The following is a 24,650-nucleotide window of genomic DNA, read 5'->3' on the forward strand; positions in this document are numbered from 1 at the left end:
TTTGTTTTTATTTTTTTATTATGCATTGAACATATCGGTAACAGTGAAAAATAGAGTTGTTGTTGTTGTCGTCGTCATTTTATTCGCATCCAAATCTTGTAACAATACCACAAAAAACACGTCACCACTTAATGAGAACAAATTCAAATATGAACAGGCTTACAGATTAAATAACGATTACAAAAAAGGTTAGAAAATACACAAAAGGATAAAACCCACAAATACACAAAATACACAAATGAGTAAAACCATATTTGTCTAAAACAAACTAACATTAGTTATTGGCTTGAGGACCTCAGTACATTGGACAGCCACCAAACATCTGCATTCGTGAATTAAATATCAGCGATATTACCAACATTTTTTTCAGGTATCTCGGTAAATCCGTTGTTTTAATTACTATTATTAATGCAAAATATCGGAACCAAGAAATATCAGAAATACCAAGAAATAATCAGAAATAAGCAAATATAATGCTTATAAAAATACATTCTCAAGAAATACCAAGAAATATCAGAAATAAGCAAATATAATGCTTATAAAAATACATTCTCAGCAGTTTACACATCATTACACTTGATAGGCCTATACATGTGAATTATAAACATTTATCATTTAAATAATTAACTGCACCTCTTTTTAATAATCAAAATATATAAGATATATTTCTAAACTTCAAATTAATTACTGATTTTACAATAATATTGTATTTAACAAACGCATCATCACAATCTATTGTCACATTACACAGTAAAGCATTACACATCAAAATATTTAAAGACAGTCAGGTTCACTAATCAAGGACAATATAACAGATCTTTGGCAAATGTTATAGCAGGAGTTTAAACATAAATGATTACATTTTTCTGTTCAGTTTCTCTGTTGTTCATCTCACATGCATTAGCTCTTGTTTGTTGTCACTTCTGAGTTTTTTCTGCTTTGTAAAGCAAGTTAAAATATCAGTTTTGATTAACTAAATCGTGTTTCTATGATCACAAAGATGCTCCTCATTTTACTCTGAGATGTTGTCATTGCTTTGATTTCACTTATCAGTTCATGTGCAATGATGTCACATTCACCAAGATGATCTAAAATTACATTAACATTTTTCACCCTTTGGATAAGTGCAGCTTTGTTGTTTTTCAGAAAGGAAACACCTGTAGAATGTAGTCAACAATCATTAATAATATAGTATATTTAAATGTTTGTGAGATAGAAAAAAAGTTTATAATTTTAGTCTGCTGCAGTTCAAAAACAGCATAGCAGGCAGATTCAAATGTAAATACATTGTTAAATGTATGTGCTTACGCTGCATATCGGATGGGTTCAGTCCGCTGTTGTCTGCTGTATCTGTAAGATAAAAAGTTAGTAATGTCTTAATTTTCAACTTTGTTGACCATAAATATAAATCCCTTTGGTATATAAATATAAAATATAAATACATTTGGTGCCGTGACCCGGGTGGGAGTGAGGTTTAGGGGGGCTAATTTAACTGGCATATAGTAAGAGCTGTGCGTGTAATACACAAAGGTGTTTATTTTAAAGTATATGGGGAAAATCCAAAATTGATATTTGTATTTCAACCACTGATCTGTATAATGTAGTAATCTCTATAGATCAGTGGTTACAATGCACCGTCTTATTCATTTTGTTAATAAGACGTTTGATGTCCTGTAGTCAATATTTGTATCCCTTAAAAACATCCCCAAAAGACACATTTAAACATTTGTCCCTGTAAAAATATTTCTTTATGACTTAAAATAGCTTGAATGTAACTCTACACTCTTGCTTCATTCAGTATACCACCTACATCATAATATGCATAATTCATCTGATGTACTGCTAAATGCACACAATTTTTCGTATCAACAGAAAAACATAGGGGGATATCCTGCTCTCTTGAGACTCCCCTGCTTCGCACAGTAATGATGATGATATGCTAAAGCCCGCCCACACGTTGACGTGATTGGTTACAGGGTAGTTTGCCATGTAAGAAACACCAACAATTTGAGTTCAGACTGTGCTTTTGAGACACAGTTATGTTACAGCACTGGTGTTAACTGATGAATTTGTATATGGTTTGTCTTAAAGGGGTGGCTCTGTGGGTTTTTTTTCTAGGCTTGGTTGTGTTTATTGGGCGCAGTATAACATGTCTTAATACTTCTTTTTTTAAAACGCTGTCTTTTTCTTATATTTGACCTTTATTCCACACCGGTGTCTCCACTGTCCTTTGAACGGCTCGTTTGCTTCCTGCTTCTATGAAGCCCATCCCTCCGAAAAACGCAATGGTCTTAGATTGGTTAGATGGCCAAATGTAGTCACATGTATTTTTATTGGCTGAAGTGCCAAGCACAGGTTGTCATGGAAACGCCACGCCCTTCACCATTACGGGCAGAAGTCACATCTGCTGAGACTAGCAAGGGTTTATGATGTCACCAACCCAGGAAGAAGCTCGTTGTAGTCCAAACCGGCCGTTTTTGTAGGCAATAAACTGCCATAACTTTAAAAGACAATATCTCTGTTTGCATTGAACTTTCAGGGCTGTAATTTTGTAGATACTGTTCATGCTCAAGCAGCAACATTAAAAAAGTGAAATCGCATGCAACCACCCCTTTAAAAATCTTTTAAATATCTTTAATATAAGCAAATTAGTAATTGTACTATTTTATTATTGATGTGTTTTCATTAATAACAATGAACCACAAACTAAGCATCCGTTTTTAATGTAAGACCTTTCATTTATTTGTATAACAACACAGGTATGCCATTTCATAATTCGTTTGGTAATAAAGGTTCTATGTTTATTATAAGTGAGTTTGTCATTGTGCTATTTTATTGTTGTTGGTTTTTTTCATTAAGAGTATAGCCATGGGCGTGTAGGGAGAAAGCACATGGCAGAAAGTTTTGATTAAAAAAATCGACCCGTGGTTCGAATCTGCCTTTTGCTGTCATCAATTATCAGATTGGAAAAGCATTTATTTTTAATAAAAATGAAGAAATATTCAAAATGTGGAAATAAAGCGCCTAACGTGTGTTTAATAATAAAGTGTTATAGGTGAACGGACATATGTGCTGATTTAGAGATGATAAAAGTGAGTGTGCCCAATATCATTGGTTTTAAAAAAGTGGGTGGGTCTTGTACACACAATGGTTCCGACGCCCATGAGAGTAGACTAGCTAATATTGAATCGACATTTTGTTTTTTCCCCAGAAAAGGAAAGATCTAAAAATAAGAGCTATCTTGAGCATCACATATATTCTCTTTTAAAATATGTGGTGTAATTGATATGGCGTTGTCACAAGTTTATTCAATGGAGGGAAAATCACCACATCCCTGGCGTAGCCTATCCTGACTAGCCTGTCCTAGTGATATTATTCACCCCAAATTTTTTTAATTAGTTATTGATTCGATTGGGCCTGGTCTGTTATCTCTTGTTAATAAGTGTCTCCAAACGGGTTCTGTTCCTGCTGACCTTAAAGTCGCTACAGTCACTCCTCTGCTCAAGAAGACTTCTCTGGACCCCATTGTCCTAAAAAAAAATGTGTCCCGTGTCTGTTAAGAGGCACAAAGACGCCCTTTACGTTTATACCCCCAAAGCTACCGTTTTATCTTTTTTTTGGGGGGGGGGGGGGGGGGGGCTCTGGGCATTAACTGTAATAACTCCGTGTTGCAAGCACTAATCCGATTCGTTTTTTTTCTATAGACTGTATTCACAAAGATATAACGATCAAGATAAACTTTAAAATTCCCCGGAGTTGAACCTTTAAACTTGAATTGAACTTTAGCATAGAGGTTTAAGTAAAATGTTGATAATTATGCAACATTAGTTGCTGCTAATGGACAAATATACTCTCTCTCACTCTCTTTCTGCTTTTTATTTGCAATGACTGGAGTTTGTTATTTCTTATATTGTCTAAAGACATGTTACAGTTTGACTTTTTGCAGTCAAGAATGCCCAAACACACCCTGGTAACCCTACTCATAATCCTATCCCTCCATCCATTTGACATCCAGAAAGGTGGAGCTGGATGTCATTTGGCTCTGCAGGTAGCTTGTCCTCCACCTGTCAATCTGCTATGAACGAGGGATTGAGAGGATGTGTGCTAAAATAAATCCCTCTATTTAATATTCCATTTCACTTGGAAATACATCACAACACTGAAGTAAAATTGGTTGCAACATCTGATTCACTGGGACTTTAACCCACCTAAATTTTTATTGGGCTCCGCGCCGGGGGGCTGCAGCACCCTCAGCATCGATACTTCCCACCGTACTGGCTGTATAGCCTGTAAGATAAAAAGTTGGTAATGTCTTCATTTGCTCATATAGTTACAGTCTAACATGTACATACAGTATCCAATTAGACTTGGTAAACCCAGCTCAATCAGCCGGTGATTTGATTTCACCCTGCAGCTCAGGCTGGAAACCTGTACATATTTCTATCCTGCTTCTGTTACAAATTTGCGAGAACACCTGGCCCGCTATTGTCGGGTTTAACACGATAGTGGATAGAGGAGCAATGGATCGATGCCTGTTGGTGGATGTTGATGCATCGATGGTAATTACTGTCAGTTATTTACTTTCTAAATCTTTCTACAATTCCTGTAACACACAAACAGTAAAGGGTCTTATTTACCTGCCAGTGGTATGTCGAGACTCCACTCAACTTCAGCCTCTCCTTCCTTGTGTTTTTTCTTTTTGAGGCGTAATCCCACATTCATCACGCCATTTGGTAACTTTATGTCAAATGTTGGGTGGAAATGTTTCCACTGCTCAGTGAAACAAAGTTGTGTGGACTTATAAAGGAAAGAGAGGGATAATGAGTTAAAAGATTGAAAGGCACTGTAACAAAAGTCAATGTTAGATTATTTTGATGTTAGCTGTTTCTTACTGCTAAATTCATAATTTTATTTAAGATGACAATGCATAAACAGTCTTAACTTAAAAAAAAACATTTGTCAGATTAAACATTTGGTTTTAAAGGAGCAGGTGATGAGTAAATGCAATATAAACACATAACTTATTGATCATATAATTTATATAAATCACTGCATCATCTCATTGTACCCTTTTTGAAAATGCTTATCATTTCGTTCATAGAGAGTCTGGTGTGTGTCTGTGGCGAGGTGTAGATTCACATTATTTCTATATTATTGTGCAGAGTGACCAGAAGCATTTTGAATAAATGTAAACTTTACTGTTTTGATGATCAGCTAACATCAGTTCACTAATACTCATCAGCACATGGCAAAGTGTGAACAAGCACTAGGGTTGGTATTATAGAAGCATGATTGCTATAAAGGAGGGAATAAGTGCTTCCAATCAGAGGTTACCTCCAAAAAAAAAAGATGTGCAACCATTTTTTCTTTGTATCAAAGCAGACTCACATGCAAGGGAAACTGCTGGAAAGAATATGGCACCTGATATTTTTTACAGGATCATCAACTTAAAGAGAGAGGGTCAACGAGTGTTTAGCAAGCAAAGGAGAATTATGTCACCACTAGTCCAGAGCTTTCTCAATATTGGCAGCAGGTGGGTGGAAATGCATCTGCACTCTGACGCACAACGGCCTACTGTCAAGAATGGTAGCAAGGAAGTCACTTCTCTGCCGAAAAACATCAAGGACATACTGAAATTCTGCAGGAATTACAAGGATTGGAAACAGTCGCAAACATTTTTTCTCAGACTGTTTGGGACATCTGGAAAATCGATTGTCCGGAGAAAAAAACGTAAATGCTACCAGGAGTCTTCTTGTCTTGTGCCCACAGTGAAGCTTCTTGAGACCATCCTCGTGTGAATGAATAAAAAAGGGTATCAAACTGTCCTGCATGTGCAACTTCTTCAAAAGATGAGTGGACAAGCAGAAGTCCACAAATTGTGAACAACTTTAAGCACAAATAAGGCAGGATGGATTGCCATCAGTCTAGCCTGACAAGCCAGACCCACATCAAGATGTTTGATGACACTTGCGGGCAGATTAAATTTGCTGCCGCTAGGGTGCGTCTAGATTTCTAGGCTACCATCAGTCAGGATTTGGCCCAGAAGCTGATATCCAGCATGCCAGAATGAACAGAGGTTATGAAGAAGAAGGGTCAACACTGTACACTAAATGGAATGGGCGGATAAGTCAATACTTTAAACTATAAACAGCAATGCAGTAACATAAATACATATAAACATGTACATATAAATACATAGGCCTATACAAAAACATATACATATCAATAATTTCTAATTAAAATATTGAGCCTAATGAAGACCTGAAAATAGGTTTTAGATTCTATGGAGAACTTCAAGATCTTTATGAGAAGAATAGACATAAAGGCAGATAAACTATATTACAACACCATTTCCGTAAAAAAAAATTAAATTATTGTAAAATGCAATAAAATCAAGAATATGTTATTTGTTAATTCTCTTTAACCTTTATTTTTAAGAAATATGTCCAATGTTTGCGCTGGCCAACTTAATTGTATTCTGTAAATATAAACACATTTTGATGGTTGCAACACACTCCACTCACCATCATTAATGAATAATAATACACATAACTACTATTAACTAACAAGAAACTCTGATCAGCACATTAGTAAACAACAGCACTAAATTGAACAGATGTATAGCTTTCTCCTTGTGTAACAGAGATTTGAGTTGCATTCCTGATGCAGCGGCATTAGGTATCAACGGTTTTCCAAAGCCCATGTGGCCGTATTTAACACAGCAGCATGACGGTTTCTCGTGCAATGCCATCTGGGGGCTCAATGGTCACACACATTTAACTGAGGTTTCCTGCCTCATCCCTGTGTAATGGGATTTCTCTGGATTCCCTGAATCTTTCCATAATATTATGTATGGTAGATGGTGAAACCTAAATACTTTGCAATCTTACATTGAGAAATATGTTTTTTGATTTGTTTGACAATTCTCTCATGAAATTTGTCACAAAGTGGTGATTCATGACCCATCTTTGCTTGCAAAGACTGAGATGCTCCTTTTATACTTTCCCGAAACTCGTGCCTATTACCAATTGACCTGCTTATTGTGGACTGTTTCAAAAGAGTTTTACTTGGATATTCTATAAGCTTTTCACTTTTATTTTGCCTCTGTCACAGCTTTTTTGGAGTGTGTTACTCAAGGGGACTGTGCCATTAAACTATAAATATATTATATACACACACACAAAATATAATAAAGTTGGTCAGTGAAAAGATTGGAAATATATTTTTTTTTACTTTTGTCCGTTAAATAAAGATTGACAGATTCTTGGTTGTACTACATTTTATATAATGTCCCATATTTTCTGGAAATAGGTCCCATGATCCAAGAGAGAAAAATGCATGCTTTGAGAATTCTCACATCTGTTGATAATGAAATCTGTCATGTTCACTTATTCATTTATACACTTATACACTTGTTCATTCTTATTCTAAACCATACTGACCGACGGTTGTATCACTGATACCGGCCTCTCTGAAAGTTCGTGTTCCTCAACAGGATCACAGGACATGCTGTACTCACAATTATATGTGAGCATGCATTCACAGGCTGTTTGGATTTGTGTATAATCTTTATTAGATTTTTTCACCTAAAAAAAAGAAGAAAAAAAGAACATTTAATGTAAATAAAAGTCAGCCAAAATAAAGTGAAAATCTAACACAAAAACATACTTCTCCGGGGTCCACATTGCGTGGCTGTAGAAACACATGCAGCCTATGTGATTTCTTTATGTAGAACAGCATCACTTGGCCATATGTCTCAGACCAATGACCTGTAAACCAGTTTTGTAGTTTCGAAAGTAAAAACTTTGACGTTCCTCCTGGGGTGCTAACTATAACATCTGTGCTTGTGATATTCTGAGGTTTCAGAATATCAACATTCTGATTAGAGTAATGTATGACGGACATGAAGTGATGGGCATCCTCTGAAAAAAAAAATAAGAAAATTTCACAAAAACAAATTCTTTTTTTGCACTTAAATCAGTATCGCTCATAATGTTCATAAGATTGAACTCACCAATGGAGGTCTCGCAGTGAGGTAGACTGAGTTGAGACAGCTCACCCTGAACACATTTGATATCATACAGGGGTCCTGCTTGGCAATGGTTGGCAAGGACAGGACAGTCGCTATCCTGAAGAACAGTGCTGTATAGCACCTCCCCTTCCCCTTTCATGTTAAAACCAAGCTTTGTAATCTTACAATGGAACCAGCCTGCATGGCTGCTCTGTAACCTATTTCAAAAAAATATCAAATATGAATGCAAACTGATACACACAATTATGGAAATTTATATGTAGCAATATACAATTTGCAATGCAATATGTAAAATGGCAATGCATTTCCACATTGAATTTTGCTTCATTCATTGTGGGACATATAATGAAAATGCCATCGCAAGTATCTTAATTGGGAGTGTAAATGCAATTAAGAAAAATAACATTTAAATTTGTATTTTTCTACAATTTTAGCTTGAACATGTTAAACACATTTAATAATTTATGTAATACATTTTCATTTTCATTTAGCAATTTATAAAGCATTAAAATATATGTTAAAATTATATGTTAAAACTAGTGTAGGAAATAGCAAATGTAAAGTATATTATTCAGTTTGAATGATCATTTTGCTCCAAATGTTGCACACATGGTATGGAAAATGTAAATTTAAATACTGAAATGCATTGTAATTTTACATATCGGATTGCAAATTGAATATTGCTACACATAGGCTTCCATACAGAATAGCTTACATCACCTGTTTGTTGAAATATTACAGTACCTGTATTTACTTTGCCCCTCCTGAAAGATGACCTCAGGAGTGAACAAATGATCTTTTACATCTAGCTTCTGTGTAAAAAAAAAAGAGAAAAAGGTGTTTTATGTACATTGTAATTGCATTACAATTATAGACATAAGTGATTATAAAGCCACATTTGTATTTGCAAACAGATTATTTTACAAACCTGATTCCAATAAAGTTGGGACACTGTACAAAATGTAAATAAAAAAAGAATGCAATGATGTGGAAGTTTTTTTTAAAATTCTATATATTATGCAGAATACAACAAAGATGACTTATCAAATGTTTGAACTGAGAAAATGTATAATTTTAAGGGGAAAATAAGTTGATTCTAAATTTCATGGCATCAACACATCTCAAAAAAGTTGGGACAAAGCCATGTTTACCACTGAGTGGCATCCCACCTGCTTTTTATAATAGTCTGCAAAGGAGACAAGTTGCTGAAGTTTAGGAATAGGAATGTTGTCCCATTCTTGTCTAATACAGACTTCTGGTTGCTTAACCGTCTTAGGTCTTCTTTGTCGCATCTTCCTCTTTATGATGCACCTAATGTTTTCTATGGGTGAAAGATCTTGGACTGCAGGCTGGCCATTTCAGTACCCGGATCCTTCTTCTACACAGCCATGATGTTGTAATTGATGCAGTATGTGGTCTGGCATTGTCATGTTGGAAAATGCAAGGTCTTCCCTGAGCACATTATGTCTGGATGAGAGCATATGTTGTTCTAGAACTTGGATATACCTTTTATCACTGATGGTACCTTTCCAGATGTGTAAGCTGCCCATGCCACACGCACTCATGCAACCCCATACCATCAGAGATGCAGGCTTCTGATCCGAGAGCTGATAACAACTTGGGTTGTCCTTGTCCTCTTTAGTCCGTTTGACATGGCATTCCAGTTTTCCAAAAAGAACTGATTAATCTGACCACAGAATAGTTTTCCACTTTGCCACAATGAGTTTGAGCCCAGAGAAAACGCCTGCGCTTCTGGATCATGTTATGGCTTCTTTTTTGAGCTATAGAGTTTTAGCCGGCAACGGCAAATGGCACGGTGGATTGTGTTCACGACAATTTAGTTTTCTGGAAGTATTCCTGAGCCCATGTTGTGATTTCCATTACAGTAGCATTCCTGTGCAGTGCCGTCTAAGGGCCCGAAGATCACGGGCATCCAGTATGGTTTTCCGGTTTTGACCTTTACACACAGAGATTATTCCAGATTCTCTGAATCTTTGGATAATATTATGCACTGTAGAGGATGATAACTTCAATCTCTTTGCAATTTTTCTCTTAGAAACTCATTTCTGATAGTGCTCCACTATTTTTTGCTGCAGCATTGAGGGAATTTATATTCCTATCTAATATGATTTATGAGAATAATAATTATACACTGTTTAATAATAGGCTAGAGGAGAACTGGTACCCCAACTGAGTCTGGTTTCTCCCAAGGTTTAGTTCCTTGCCACTTGCCGTTCCTTGAATCTTTTTTGCAGAAACACGGAAGAGAGGACAATGCTAAATAAATTCATAGTTTTTGATATTTTTGGACCAAAATATATTTTTGATGCTTCAAGAGATTCTAATCAACCAACTGATGTCACATATGGACTACTTTGAGGATGTTTTTATTCCCTTTCTGGACATGGACAGTTAAATGGGCATAGACTGATTATGCTCTGGGACTAAAATATTAAATATCTTAAACTGTGTTCCGATGATGAACGGAGGTCTTACGGGTGAGGAACGACATTAGGGTGAGTCATTAAATACATCAATTTCATTTTTGGGTGAACTAACCCTTTAACTTATTGCTACCTGTCCCAACTTTTTTGGAATGTGTAGCTCTCATTAAATCCAAAATGAGCCAATATTTGGCATGACATTTAAAAATGTATCACTTTCAACATTTAATGTTATCTATATTCTATTGTGAATAAAATATAAGTTTATGAGATTTGTAAATTATTGCATTCGTTTTTTATTCACAACTTGTAAAGTGTCCCAACTTTTTTGGAATCAGGCTTGTAAAAGAAATGAATAAGTGACTTACCCTTAAAATGTCTGAAGCGAAATGAGAATATCCATCTGAAATTTCTGGTAAAACCAGATGCATTGAATTATTTCCGAGGATCATTCTCTGTATCCTCTCTGAAAGCTCTCTCCTTTCTGTAGTTTCTGGTTCAGAGCCACAGATGTAGGTTTTGTGTCCACATTTTTCACGAAGCCACTCCAATACGCTTCGCTGAGCTCCAGTATAGTTATGTATATTAAAGTCTCCCTCTATAAATACTACAATGACGTGATTCCAAAATTTCTCCCCAAGAAACTCTAAATTTTCAAGAACCTCTTTGGTCTGGTTTGTGAATTGACCATCATGCAGAAAAAATGCAAGCAGAATGGCATGAGGCCCAGGAGTCACTCTTTCCCATCGAAGAATCCTCTTGACATTGCATATATCAATATCAACCAAGTGCACAGTCTTTTTGTTCACTGAACCTTTGAAAATGTTAAGCCTACCACTGCCTATTTCGTCATAACTTCCTCCATCAAAAATCAGGTTTAGAACAGATTTTTCTGTTTCACTGAAACTCATGAGCCAAATCCTCATCTCTGTAAGAAGACAGCTGTCACCTGTTTAAGAAAAACATTTAAAAAAAAATCTGAGATATGACCAATGACGGCTACAGATGGTATCATAAAACATGACAATGTTAAACAGCACTAGGTAACTTTTCAACCTTCATAATATATTTTTTAAGACTCTTGTGATGATAAATCGACTTACAATAGGTTGAATGACACGTCTGCCATAGCCTGATGGGGTCTGTATCGTTTTTAATCGTACTTTTAAACTTCGGGTTTCGGGTAGTAACCCGAGAAAAAAAAGAACTACAAAATTCGACTGCTTTACGGCATATACGTCACTTCCACCAACACCCACACTTCCTTACATCTGGACGTGCAAGCTCAACTTTGTTCGTCGGATAATATAGTCATGTCCGAAGCAGCACAGACAAATAAGAAAGAAAAGGTTTTGTTGGAGGAAAGCAATAAGAGGAAACGAAAAAGTGATGGGATTAAAGGCAGGACGAGGATCAACATGTGACCAGCGTTTGCTCGTCGGCGTGAGCTGAAGGAGGCGAGCCCGACTGATGCTGTCAGACTTGTTACGGTGATTACCTACCACTCAAACATTGAAGTATCATATAGATTCTGTAAAACGGTAACCAATAGACTACTATTATGACCAGGGGCGTAGCCATCTTTTCAGAAGTGAGGGGGACAGAAATGTCGTAATACCATTTTTTTTTTTTTTTTTGGACCAATATAATTTATCGCATCTCTTGCTTTTAATTGGGCAAGATATCAAATACACTGCTGAACAATAACCAATAATTAATATCTATAATATTATTCTCCTATTCTCCTTTTTTGTGCCAATTTTATGATTGGTTTATATACTACAAACACTTCTGCATTAAGACTCCATAGATTTTATGCAATGTAAAAAAATATATATATATTCTGATGTAACTCATCTGTTCTCTATGTGAATATATAGTAAAGTGTGATTTATTCCTGTGATCAAAGCTGATTTTATCATCATTACTCCAGTCTTCAGTGATCCTTCACTAATCATTCCCATATGAGGATCTGATGATCAACACACATTTAGGATTATGATCAGTTGTGCTGCTCATGGTGATGCTTAATTTTCTAAACATTTGTGGTAAAATTAAAAAAGAGAGAAATTAATACTTTTATTGATCAGACATGCATTAAATTGATCACAAGTGATATTTTTAATATTACAAATTAGATAATTTATTTAATAAATGCAAATAAATGCTGTCCATTGAACTTTCTATTCATTAAAGAATCCTGAAAAATAACATGTAGGCTATCATGGTTTCCACAACATTTTGGGAACTGTTTTCAACACAGATAATAATCATAAATGTTTCTTGATTATGAAATCCTCATTTGAGAATGATTAGTGAAGGATCAGTGACACTGAAGACTGGAGTAATGATGATAAATTCAGCTTTGATCACAGGAATAAATTACTATATATTCACATAGGGAAAAAAAGCGGTTTTAATTTGTAATAATGTTCAAAATATTACTGTTTTAACTATTTTCGATTACATAAATGCAGCCGTGGTGAGCAGAATACTAAACATTAAAAGCTGTATTATTCATGATACTTTATTGTGAATAAATAGCCTACATTGAGATGACTTAAAAACACACACATATAGCATTGTCGCACTCATCTGATTGTCGTCGTCACGTTTCATCACTCATAACGATTGTTTTCCTTCAGCTGCAGCTCCAGCTTGACAGGGTATTGCGAATCCACTTTTGGACTTTCTGTGAGAGTGCCCTCCTCATATTAAGATTCGGAAAAAATTACAGGTCATGCATAGATAATTTTTTGTCTCTGAATTTAAATCTTGATGTATTCACATTGGTTTCTATGTAAATACACTTGCCCCTGACCTCAAGAAGCGCGCTATCAACCGAGTTTAGAGAAGGCTGTCGTTAGCGTTCCTGTTAACTTGTCCGCCCCCGCACAGGGTAACACCGGTTCGAATCCCGCTCGGAGCGGGTCGACTAGGATCGGTGAGACCCAGTAAAAGTGCGGGGGACGAAAATACATTTTATTAAAAGTGAGGGGGACACGTCCCCCGCGTCCCCCGCGTAATCTACGCCCATGATTATGACGCTGGCTTGTAAACATGAGCATCGTGATTATTTGGCGTTTGAAAAAAATAAAACCCATGAAATTATATTCATATGACATGCTGAAACATATGCCACTGACTGTAACGTTACCTGGGATGAAGACATTTCACACGCGACGCCAGAAGAACTCTGAACTCCTCCTGCAGTGTTCAGGGGAACTGTTAGTGCTGCACCAACCCGCGGGACGCTTTTATGAAGTTATTTGGCCCGCACCGCACCACTGTATATATTTTTACAACCCGGCCCGCACCCGCGACCATTAAATAGACATAAGGGGTCCGCAGGTTATGAGACGACCCATGCATCACTAGTTCAGAGCTATCAGGGCTGTCATGTCAACAAATGTACGGGCGATGGCATCCCCTGTTGTAGGATGACAGATCTTACGACAGTAGTTGAGGACATTATTTTTTCCAAACTGTAGGGGGACCCCGAGGGCAAAAGTAGCCAAGTGCTGCTTTAATGCACGACCTAGAGGCAACCACCCTCCGCTTCGCGTCAGGCGGTTCTTCGCCTCTACGCCTATGACATGATATTGGCATGGCTAGCCGTGGATTATCCCTTACTTAATTTAGTATCAATTCATATGTAATATATAGCTTACTGTACATAGTAAGGAAACATTAATTTGTCTTAGCACTATTTTAAACTTTTCTTAGGTCAAATTAAATGTGCTCGCATTCATTAATATTCACTTGTGTGTGCTTATATAATATAAGCACACACAATGATCATTATTCATTAAACATATTCAGATACTAAGTCCTAATATGATGCATAAGTTATTAATGTTTTAAAATTTCACATTTAAAGAAATCTATTGTTTGATCATATCTAAATATTTATTCAAATGGAACACTGTTTTTGAGCAACTAGATTAGATACGCATGTATATTTATTAAAGAGCCATAAGGCAACTATAATGGCATTACAAATTAACATTATTATTTTTTAAGCAACAAAATTAATCTAATTTACCTCTTTGAATTGGAATTCTCTATTTTAACCTTAATTACTACACAAATTGAAATATAAATAATAAAAAATATTAGAAGAAATATATTTTAAGTGGTCAGATTCACGCCGTAACCTGAGCCTAAAAGATTTACGCGCGGCGTGGGTTGTTTACAGGCCTATAAAAACCTCACACGGGTATATTTGTGGAAATTGCCAACAAGACATTGTATGGATCAAATTTAGGCCTACAATTTTCTTTTATGCCAAAATTCATTAAGATATTAGGCTAAGTAAAGGTAATGTTCCAAGAAGATATTTTGTATATTTCTTACCGTAAATAGCCTATATAAACAATTTACTATTTGTATTATATGTTTTTGTTTTCATTAAAACTGCTAGCAAATAAATCCAGCTCTTGCCATTTGCAACCCCTTGCTGAATAGGTTCGGCAAAGGATCTCAAGCCGGGAATCAAACTCAGGTTGCCAGATGCCCAACTTCATATCACACTGACAACATTCTTAATCAATGGGTTTTAGATCCTAAGAATTGTAACTCAACATTATCTTGAAACTTAGACAAAAGTAATATGAAAAAAACTAACCTACTGTAGTAAAATCTTTTTTTTAGGATTTTCTTTTAAGAAATTTAACTTTTAATTTTGCAGATCAGTGTATTTATGAAGAGGATCAGATCAGTTGCAGATCAGTGTATTAAGTTATCCAATTCCTAAATATAAAAAGTAATTAAAACTATGTAAAAATTACTTTTAAAAAAATTATGTAAAAATGAATAAAATAAAATATTCACCCAAATCAAGGCCATTTGTTTGGGCTCTCTCATAAAACTCTTTAGCCTCGAGTTTTTCATTCTTCACTTCATGAATTAATCCTTGTATAGCACACGCCTTGCTGTCATCCGGGTTTTTCATCCTTTTAATACGTTTAATCACCTCCTTCAGGTACTTCTCACAAAACCTGCCATCCTCTGATTTCGGCTGCAGCCTCAGACCTTGCATGAAATGATAGACGGCCAGTTCTTCAGATCTTTTGGTGTAGAGCTGGTACTGGCCATAGAAACAATGAACTGACTGTAGGTGTATCCTCAGATTATTAGCTATTTTAAATGCTTCTTCAAAAAGTCTCTCAGCTTTAAAGCTGTCAAATGGTCCGTAATGCAATGCTAAATCTGCCAAAGCAATAACGAAAGAGGGCTTTAGGGATATCGCCCTCTCCAGATGATCGATGCACTTTTGCCGGTATTGCTTTATTTCATCCGACTCTTTAACATCAAACTCTGTTTTGCCATGTGTCCTAGGCCTAGATTTTTCCAGGGTTATTCTTTTGCTTTTGTAACACATTGCCAACTGATGGTGCATAAAGGCTGAGTTTGGGGTATCCTGCAGGGCTTCTTTTAGTAGAGAAATGGCATCGTCCACACTTCTGGACTGGCGAAAAAATTTACCTGCGTATCTTATGACATGTGGGTTTTCAGGGGACATCACCAGCGCCTTTTTCACCTTCATCAATGCAGTTTTGAGCATCTTTCTATTATTATGCAGCATTCTCAGTGCTAGCAACACTAATAGCACAGCATCATCTGGATTAAGCTCTATAGCTCTTGTGAGTTGTTTTATTGTTGGCGAGTCTGAAGGGTCAGAGGTCTCGTCAGTTGTGCGGTACAGGGCAATAGCATAGCCTGTATTTAAATCACTGTCATCCGGATTCATTTCAAGGGCCTGTCTAAAGCATTCCTTTGCGACATTGTAGTATTTAGAAGATAATTTAAGAAAAACCCAACCCTTTTCTCTTAATACCTCGACAGTGTGAGTGAATCCTTTAGAGGATTTCCTATGGATTCTTTCTAACAGTTTCAAGTACTCTTGACATGTAGAAAAATCTTTCATATGATAGTGCAACCAGGCAAGGTCTCCATAGGTAACAATAAGAACTGGATCACTGTCTTTGTAGTGTTCCTTTGCGAGCCGCACTGATTTCTGGAGGTTTGCGAGCGCTTCCTGCTGGTTGCCATAAAGATACTGAACAAATCCAAGGGTGCTGTAAGCTCGCGTTACTCTCGCCTCAGCAGATTCCAGCTGAATCTGTTCCTCCAGACGATTCAGTAAATCACAGAGCACAAAGTCTTCTCCTTCTCTTAGAGACCAAGTAAAATGGCACTCCTGCTGCAGCAGTTTGGCTTTTAAAACACCTTCAAGACTGAAAAACGAAAGGAAAGCTGAGACAAATTATTTAAACACATTTTATTTATATGAATATGAGTCATGTACTGTAGCAGTATGTCAACATGTCAGTGTATGGTGTGAGTCACTGATTCTTGAGATAAGGGACAAAACATGCCCACACCCAAAAGCTTTATGCTAAAAATAAAGAAACTCATCAAAATAAATATACTTGAAAAGTTAGCCTACATCTAAAAGAAATCTGGATAAACAATTGTTATTTTAAAAACATTCTCTGTACTTGACAAATACATATAATTTAACCTCTTCTCAAAAAGTGGTCAAAACGTAAAACTGCCAAAGAGTTTAGAAATATATATATATTTTTAAATATACATTTAATTTGAAATGCAGAGATGTGATATATCAAACAAAGTATATATGTGTGTGTGTATATATATATATATATATATATATATATATATATATATATATATATATATATATATATATATATATATATATATACTGTAAAAATTATTTTGAAAAAAGTTGCCTGGTTGCCTTAAAATTTTGAGTTCATTGAAATTAAAATTTTGAGTTAATACAATGAATTTTTTTTGAGATTCGACAACCTTTATTAAAATATTATTAAACGATTTTGTAATCATATTGGGTAATTGTGTGTGTTTTATTTCTGATGACGCAGTGAAACATGCCATATAGTGCTATTTTCATAATTTATCAATTTTTTATGTGGTTCAGATACAATCATATTTTGAGTTTCTATTTATTAAACAAATTTCCTTCATTGTATCAACTCAAATTTTTAATTTCAATAAACTCAAAATTTTAAGGCAACCAGGTTACTTACTTTTTTAAGTTAAACCAACAAAAAACAACATTTTTTTACAGTTTTAACCAACATTTTATATATATATATATATATATATATATATATATATATATATATATATATATATATATATATATATATAGCCTGATTTACATGTCTACATTGTTACACACATAGATATATATAAGGTTACGTATACACACATGCGTATAACCATTTAAATGTTTTACTGATATGTTGCCATTCAAGTTCTTAAATATATTTGAAGGTAAAATGACTGTGCACTGTAAAAAAATGTTTTTGTTTGTTTAACTTAAAATATGTAACCTGGTTGCCTTAAAAAATTGTTGATACAATGAAGGAAATTTGTTTAATAAATCGAAACTCAAAATATTATTGTATCTGAACCACATAAAAATGTGATATATCATGAAAATTTAGCATGTTTTACTGCGTCATCAGAAATAAAACACACAATTACCCAATATGCTTACAAAATCTTTTAATAAAGGTTGTCGAATCTCAAAAAATGTTCATTGTATTAACTCAAAATTTTACATTCAATGAACTCAAAATTTTAAGGCAACCAGGTAACTTTTTTTCAAAATAATTTTTTACAGTGTGGGGAAATTAAGAAATGTCGCACACAAAGCTTGTGTAACCACTTGGTCTACAGATATAAAATATCAAAACGAATTCATAATTAGACCGTGAGAAATAAGTCTGAAAATCACGTTTGACAATTAATTTTGCGCTTGTTTTGGATATATTCCTACAACATATAATTCAGCATTAATACAACAAACTAACTCACCTCATTTTGAGCCGATCTTCAGTATAAGCATCATGAAAATAATGGAGCAAAACGTTTTGGTGGGAGTGTTGTCAAATTTAAAGCTACTTTCGCTTAGGGTAACTCAGGTGAGATTAAACCTGCTGAGTAACTTTGCCTAGGGTGGAGTTATAGTGGAGCTCTGCAATTAAAGGAAGGCTACACGTAGCCTACTAACTTGTTTCCTTTCTCAAAAATGACAAAATGTAAACGAGTCAAATCAATAGATCATTAAAGGGGTTAGTTTACCCAAAAATGAAATTGATGTCATTAATGCCCTAATATGTCGTTCCACACCCGTACGACCTCCGTTCATCATCAGAACACAGTTTAAGATATTTAGTCCGACAGCATATCGAAATGTAGGCACACTATACTGTCCCCCATAACATTTACCCTGTCAAACATTTTTTTAAGAATAAATTTGATCTGATTTTGACACTAAATTTTCCTTTTGTCAGAATGAAACTAAAACTTTTAATTTGTTTCAGTCATGCAATATATTTTATTTTCAGCTTCAGAAATGTTTATAAATTGCTATCTTGTTTTTTTTTTTTTTTAAAGCAAATTCAAATGCCTGCGTTATAATAACCATAATGCTCGTTCTATGTAGATTTTATATTCATAAAAATACATTTTTATAGTATTGCTACAATAGATTTACTTACAATTTTCACTCTTGCTCAACAAAAACCTTTCAGAACGCAGCCTAAAAACGTATTTTATTCAATATGTCGTCTATTAATTTAAGTACATATACATATGATTTGAGTACAATTTGCTGTACTTACATACTTTGTGCTAACAGCTGACGTTTTTGTTAACTTGTTCCACATTTGAAGCTGCGTTTCAGACAGATTGAGGTTTGTTTTAGCTTTCACACATTCCTCTTGTACAAAAATACAGAACACAAGATGGTTCTTCTGATTATATTCTCAAATACAAAATAATGCATTTTGATTTGACACAAAACCATATGCAGATACTGCTTTACAGACAAGACACAAGGTAAAAACATATCCACACAAGGAACTAATTTTGGATCATTACTAATTTGCAACATGGGAATAGATGTGCATCAGACCAGTCATTTTAAAAATGCTATATAAAAAGAAATGATAACCTTCACAGGCATCAGAAAATTGTTATTCAAGATTTAGGTTATTAAAATTTCCAATATGATGTACCTAGACAAAAGTGTTACATGGTCTTACATCAATGTGTACATACAGGCATATGATCATATACAGAACAATACCCATAACCATCAATTGCAAAATGTGGTTCTTTAATCTTACAAGATAAAAAATAAAATAAAATCAGTGGTAAAACTATCGGAACACAGAAACACCCTGCCCCTCTCTTTCTATACATCAGATGCAAATCTAATCGTGCAGAGCTTCCTCGATAAATTTAACCTGCTCTATTTTGAAACATTCAAGCACATCATAGTGTGAGCTTTCTGGAGCGGACTAAACCACACATTACTAAATTCAAAAGTCAAACCTCTCATCTACAAGTACACAGAGAAAAGGAAAAGAAAAAGATCAAGCATGTAAACAAATATTAAGTAGAAGATCTAAAAAGGGATACTTGCCGCCAAAACTCAAAGAGCAATGGAGGGCCACAGAAATGTGGCTACCTTTAAGGTTGGCATAAATAGGGAGAGAATAAACTTTTACAGAGAGCAGGGGTGGGGGAAATGGTAAGACTGGGAAGGATCACAAAAAAGGCATGAGGAATGCTGCTTAGGGAATGGGCCGTCTGAAGCGGCTGCGATGCTACTACTGTGTTCCCTGAGCACCCTGGCTGCCTTGGGCGCCCTGCTGGTAGTTGCCGTAATTGCCGTATTGGTTATAGTACTGGTTCCACTGGCTCTGGTTCTGGTAGTACTGTTGCCACTGCTGAGCGTACTGAGGGAAGTAAAACAAATGTATAAAAATGCATGCATCAACAACACAATACTAAACAGTGCCTTTCAGGACCAGAAATCTTTTTATGGCTGCGATTAAAGAGAAATGTGAACATTAATGGAACGTTTCGACTGCGGCGTTACATTTAGATCTGCTCATGTTGCACCAGATTTCTTTCTACATGTTTTTGCCGCACTGAGCATTATAACTAATTATACTCGTTTCTGTTGAGATATGAAAGCAATGGCTAATCAGAGGTGTTTAGATTAGACACCGCTGGTGGCCGTTTTGATCATTGCACACACACACACACACACACACCAACTGAATTCTGCACTCTCGCGGATTCTCTTATCATAAACAACCAAGTGTTGATACGATGAGAGCTTTGTTTAAGAGTAAATAACCTTGTAAACCTTGTAACCTTATAAAATTCACGGGCGGGGATGCGGGCGGATAATTAACTCTGTGCAGGCGGGTAGTAGCACGGATGAAAAATATGTGCAATATTTTTGTGGCGAGGTGGACGAGCGAGAGAGCAAGGGAGACCGGGGCGTGATTGTGAATGAGCGTCACCTGCGAGCCACACCGGTCTCGAGTCCTCTGAGGGAGCTCGGAGGCATATAAGGACAAGAGATCACCAGACCTGGATTTGAGGTTGAGTTGTGTTTACGTTTTATTGTGTGTGTGTGTGTGTGTGTGTGTGTGTGTGCGCGCGTGTGTGTGTGTGTGTGTGTGTGTGCGTGTGTGTGTGCGTGTGCGTGTGCGTGTGCGTGTGCGCCTGTGTGTGTGTGTGTGTGTGTGTGCGTGTGCGTGTGCGTGTGCGCGCCTGTGTGTGTGTGTGTGTGTGTGTGCGCCTGTGTGTGTGTGTGCGCCTGTGTGTGTGTGTGTGTGTGTGTGCGCCTGTGTGTGCGCCTGTGTGTGCGCCTGTGTGTGTGTGTGTGTGTGTGTGTGTGTGTGTGTGTGTGTGTGTGTGTGTGTGTGCGCCTGTGTGCGCGTGTGTGTCAGTGTGTGGCAGGCAGATGTCCGTGAGGGGCTACCCACGTTACTTCGTTTAGTAAGAGCTGTGCGTGTAATACACAAAGGTGTTTATTTTAAAGTATATGGGGAAAATCCAAAATTGATATTTGTATTTCAACCACTGATCTGTTTTAGCCTGGATGCCAGCCGAATTTAGCCCCGCCCGCAACATTTTTGGGTCGGGCAATTCGGTCTGGCCTTGCTCCATAGAGGAGTAATTATCCCCAAACAGAAACTGTTCGGACCAATGAAATCATTAGGACGGGCTTTAGCCGATGATGGACAGATGATCAACAGTAACGTAATCATGCACGTCATCAAAGGGGCTTGGATTATATTTGTTTGAATCCTAAACGGAGAGCTTGTTTGTATCTGCATTTACCATCACAATTTCTCTCATAATGATCATGTTGGGTAAGTACTCTGTGTATCATTAAATTATTTTACAACACTGCCAAAGATCGTGTATTCCAGCCTGATTTCAGCGCGTGTGCAGACAGGGTTGCCATGTTTTTACAACAAAACGCGGCAACTACTAGGGTTCTCCGGGGTAAAAATGGTGTTTGGGGGGTAAAAGGTGTCTTATTTTGGCAAGGTTGCCTGCAAAAATTCGCACTCATGGGTCTATATATCACATAATAGTCGCATCAACCCGCGGACATAGAAAAGAACAAGCGGAAAAAACGCGGACTTGGCAAGTGCCGTTGAGCTCTTGACATTTGACAATGCGACGCTTCGTTGCTCTGATTGGTTGTAGGTCTATCCAATTGATGTCTTTCCTGGTTCGGTTGAAACACGCCCCATAATCACAGCCCAATGGAGCAGTTTCAGACTCATATTCTGACTAGAATTGAGTATGACCACGTCAGGCTAGTATAATGTAGTAATCTATAGATCAGTGGTTACAATGCACCGTCTTATTCATTTTGTTAATAAGACGTTTGATGTCCCCCCTGTAGTCAATATTTGTACCCCTTAAAAACATCCCCAAAAGACACATTTAAACATTTGTCCCTGTAAAAATATTTCTTTATGACTTAAAATAGCTTGAATGTAACTCTACACTCTTGCTTCATTTAGTTTACCACCTACATCATAATATGCATAATTCATCTGATGTACTGCTAAATGCACACAATTTTTCGTATATCGATATCCTGCTCTCTTGAGACTCCCCTGCTTCGCACAGTAATGATGATGATATGCTAAAGCCCGCCCACACGTTGACGTGATTGGTTACAGGGAGGATTGCCATGTAAGAAACACCAACAATTTGAGTTCAGACTGTGCTTTTGAGACACAGTTATGTTACAGCACTGGTGTTGACTGATGAATTTGTATATGGTTTGTCTTAAAGGGGTGGCTCTGTGGGGGGTTTTCTAGGCTTGGTTGTGTTTATTGGGCGCAGTATAACATGTCTTAATACTTCTTTTTTAAAAACGCTGGATTTTTCTTATATTTGACCTTTATTCCACACCGCTGTCTCCACTGTCCTTTGAACGGTTCGTTTGCTTCCTGCTTCGAACTAGTCGTTTGCCCATCCCTCCGAAAAACGCAATGGTCTTAGATTGGTTAGATGGCCAAATGTAGTCTCATGTATTTTTATTGGCTGAAGTGCCAAGCACAGGTTGTCCAGAAACACCACGCCCCTTACCATTACGGGCAGAAGTCACATCTGCGGAGCAAGGGTTTATGATGTCACCAACCCAGGAAGAAGCTTGTTGTAGTCCAAACCGGCCGTTGTTGTACACTCTAAAAAATGCTGGGTTAAAAACAACCCAAGTTGGGTTCAAACTGCACCAACCCAACAATTGGGTTGTTTTAACCCAATGGTTGAGTTGTTTTAACCCAGTGGTTGGGTTAAATGTTGCTTAAGACAACCCAAATGCTGGGTAAGAACAACTCAACCATTGGGTTAAAACAACCCAATTGTTGGGTTGGTGCAGTTTCAACCCAACTTGGGTTGTTTTTAACCCAGCATTTTTTAGAGTGTAGGCAATAAACTGCCATAACTTTAAAAGACAATATCTCTGTTTGCATTGAACTTTCAGGGCTGTAATTTAGCAGATACTGTTCATGCTCAAGCACCAACATCAATAAAGTGAAATCGCATGCAACCACCCCTTTAAAAATCTTTTAAATATCTTTAATATAAGCAAATTAGTAATTGTACTATTTTATTATTGATGTGTTTTCATTAATAACAATGAACCACAAACTAAGCATTCGTTTTTAATGTAAGACCTTTCATTTATTTGTATAACAACACAGGTATGCCATTTCATAATTCGTTTGGTAATAAAGGTTTATTATAAGTGAGTTTGTCATTGTGCTATTTTATTGTTGTTGGTTTTTTTCATTAAGAGTATAGCCATGGGCGTGTAGGGAGAAAGCACATGGCAGAAAGTTTTGATTAAAAAAATCGACCCGTGGTTCGAATCTGCCTTTTGCTGTCATCAATTATCAGATTGGAAAAGCATTTATTTTTAATAAAAATGAAGAAATATTCAAAATGTGGAAATAAAGCGCCTAACGTGTGTTTAATAGTAAAGTGTTATAGGTGAACGGACATATGTGCTGATTTAGAGATGATAAAAGTGAGTGTGCCCAATATCATTGGTTTTAAAAAAGTGGGTGGGTCTTGTACACACAATGGTTCCGACGCCCATGAGAGTAGACTAGCTAATATTGAATCGACATTTTGTTTTTTTCCCCAGAAAAGGAAAGATCTAAAAATAAGAGCTATCTTGAGCATCACATATATTCTCTTTTAAAATATGTGGTGTAATTGATATGGCGTTGTCACAAGTTTATTCAATGGAGGGAAAATCACCACATCCCTGGCGTAGCCTATCCTGACTAGCCTGTCCTAGTGATATTATTCACCCCAAATTTTTTTAATTAGTTATTGATTCGATTGGGCCTGGTCTGTTATCTCTTGTTAATAAGTGTCTCCAAACGGGTTCTGTTCCTGCTGACCTTAAAGTCGCTACAGTCACTCCTCTGCTCAAGAAGACTTCTCTGGACCCCATTGTCCTAAAAAAAAATGTGTCCCGTGTCTGTTAAGAGGCACAAAGACGCCCTTTACGTTTATACCCCCAAAGCTACCGTTTTATCTTTTTTTTGGGGGGGGGGGGGGGGGGGGGGCTCTGGGCATTAACTGTAATAACTCCGTGTTGCAAGCACTAATCCGATTCGTTTTTTTTCTATAGACTGTATTCACAAAGATATAACGATCAAGATAAACTTTAAAATTCCCCGGAGTTGAACCTTTAAACTTGAATTGAACTTTAGCATAGAGGTTTAAGTAAAATGTTGATAATTATGCAACATTAGTTGCTGCTAATGGAC

At 36.4% G+C, this 24,650-nt stretch overlaps 1 protein-coding gene across 1 annotated transcript; it reads right to left on the bottom strand.

The window, feature by feature from the left end:
• Positions 1-75: 75 nt before the first annotated feature.
• LOC137070398 (uncharacterized) lies at positions 76-24,331 on the bottom strand. The gene is made up of 13 exons (XM_067437504.1): positions 24,293-24,331; positions 20,171-20,279; positions 19,873-19,879; positions 15,310-16,715; positions 10,845-11,425; positions 8,777-8,844; positions 8,015-8,229; positions 7,669-7,922; positions 7,443-7,586; positions 4,642-4,797; positions 4,209-4,287; positions 1,309-1,350; positions 76-1,157 (listed from the first exon to the last, which is right to left on the bottom strand). Exons 1-13 carry the CDS (start codon positions 24,329-24,331, stop codon positions 970-972), a joined length of 3,288 nt encoding a protein of 1,095 aa, XP_067293605.1. The 3' UTR covers positions 76-969.
• Positions 24,332-24,650: the final 319 nt, after the last annotated feature.

This window comes from Pseudorasbora parva, chromosome 3 (assembly GCF_024679245.1).
Source record: "Pseudorasbora parva isolate DD20220531a chromosome 3, ASM2467924v1, whole genome shotgun sequence".
Lineage (NCBI taxonomy): Eukaryota > Metazoa > Chordata > Actinopteri > Cypriniformes > Gobionidae > Pseudorasbora > Pseudorasbora parva.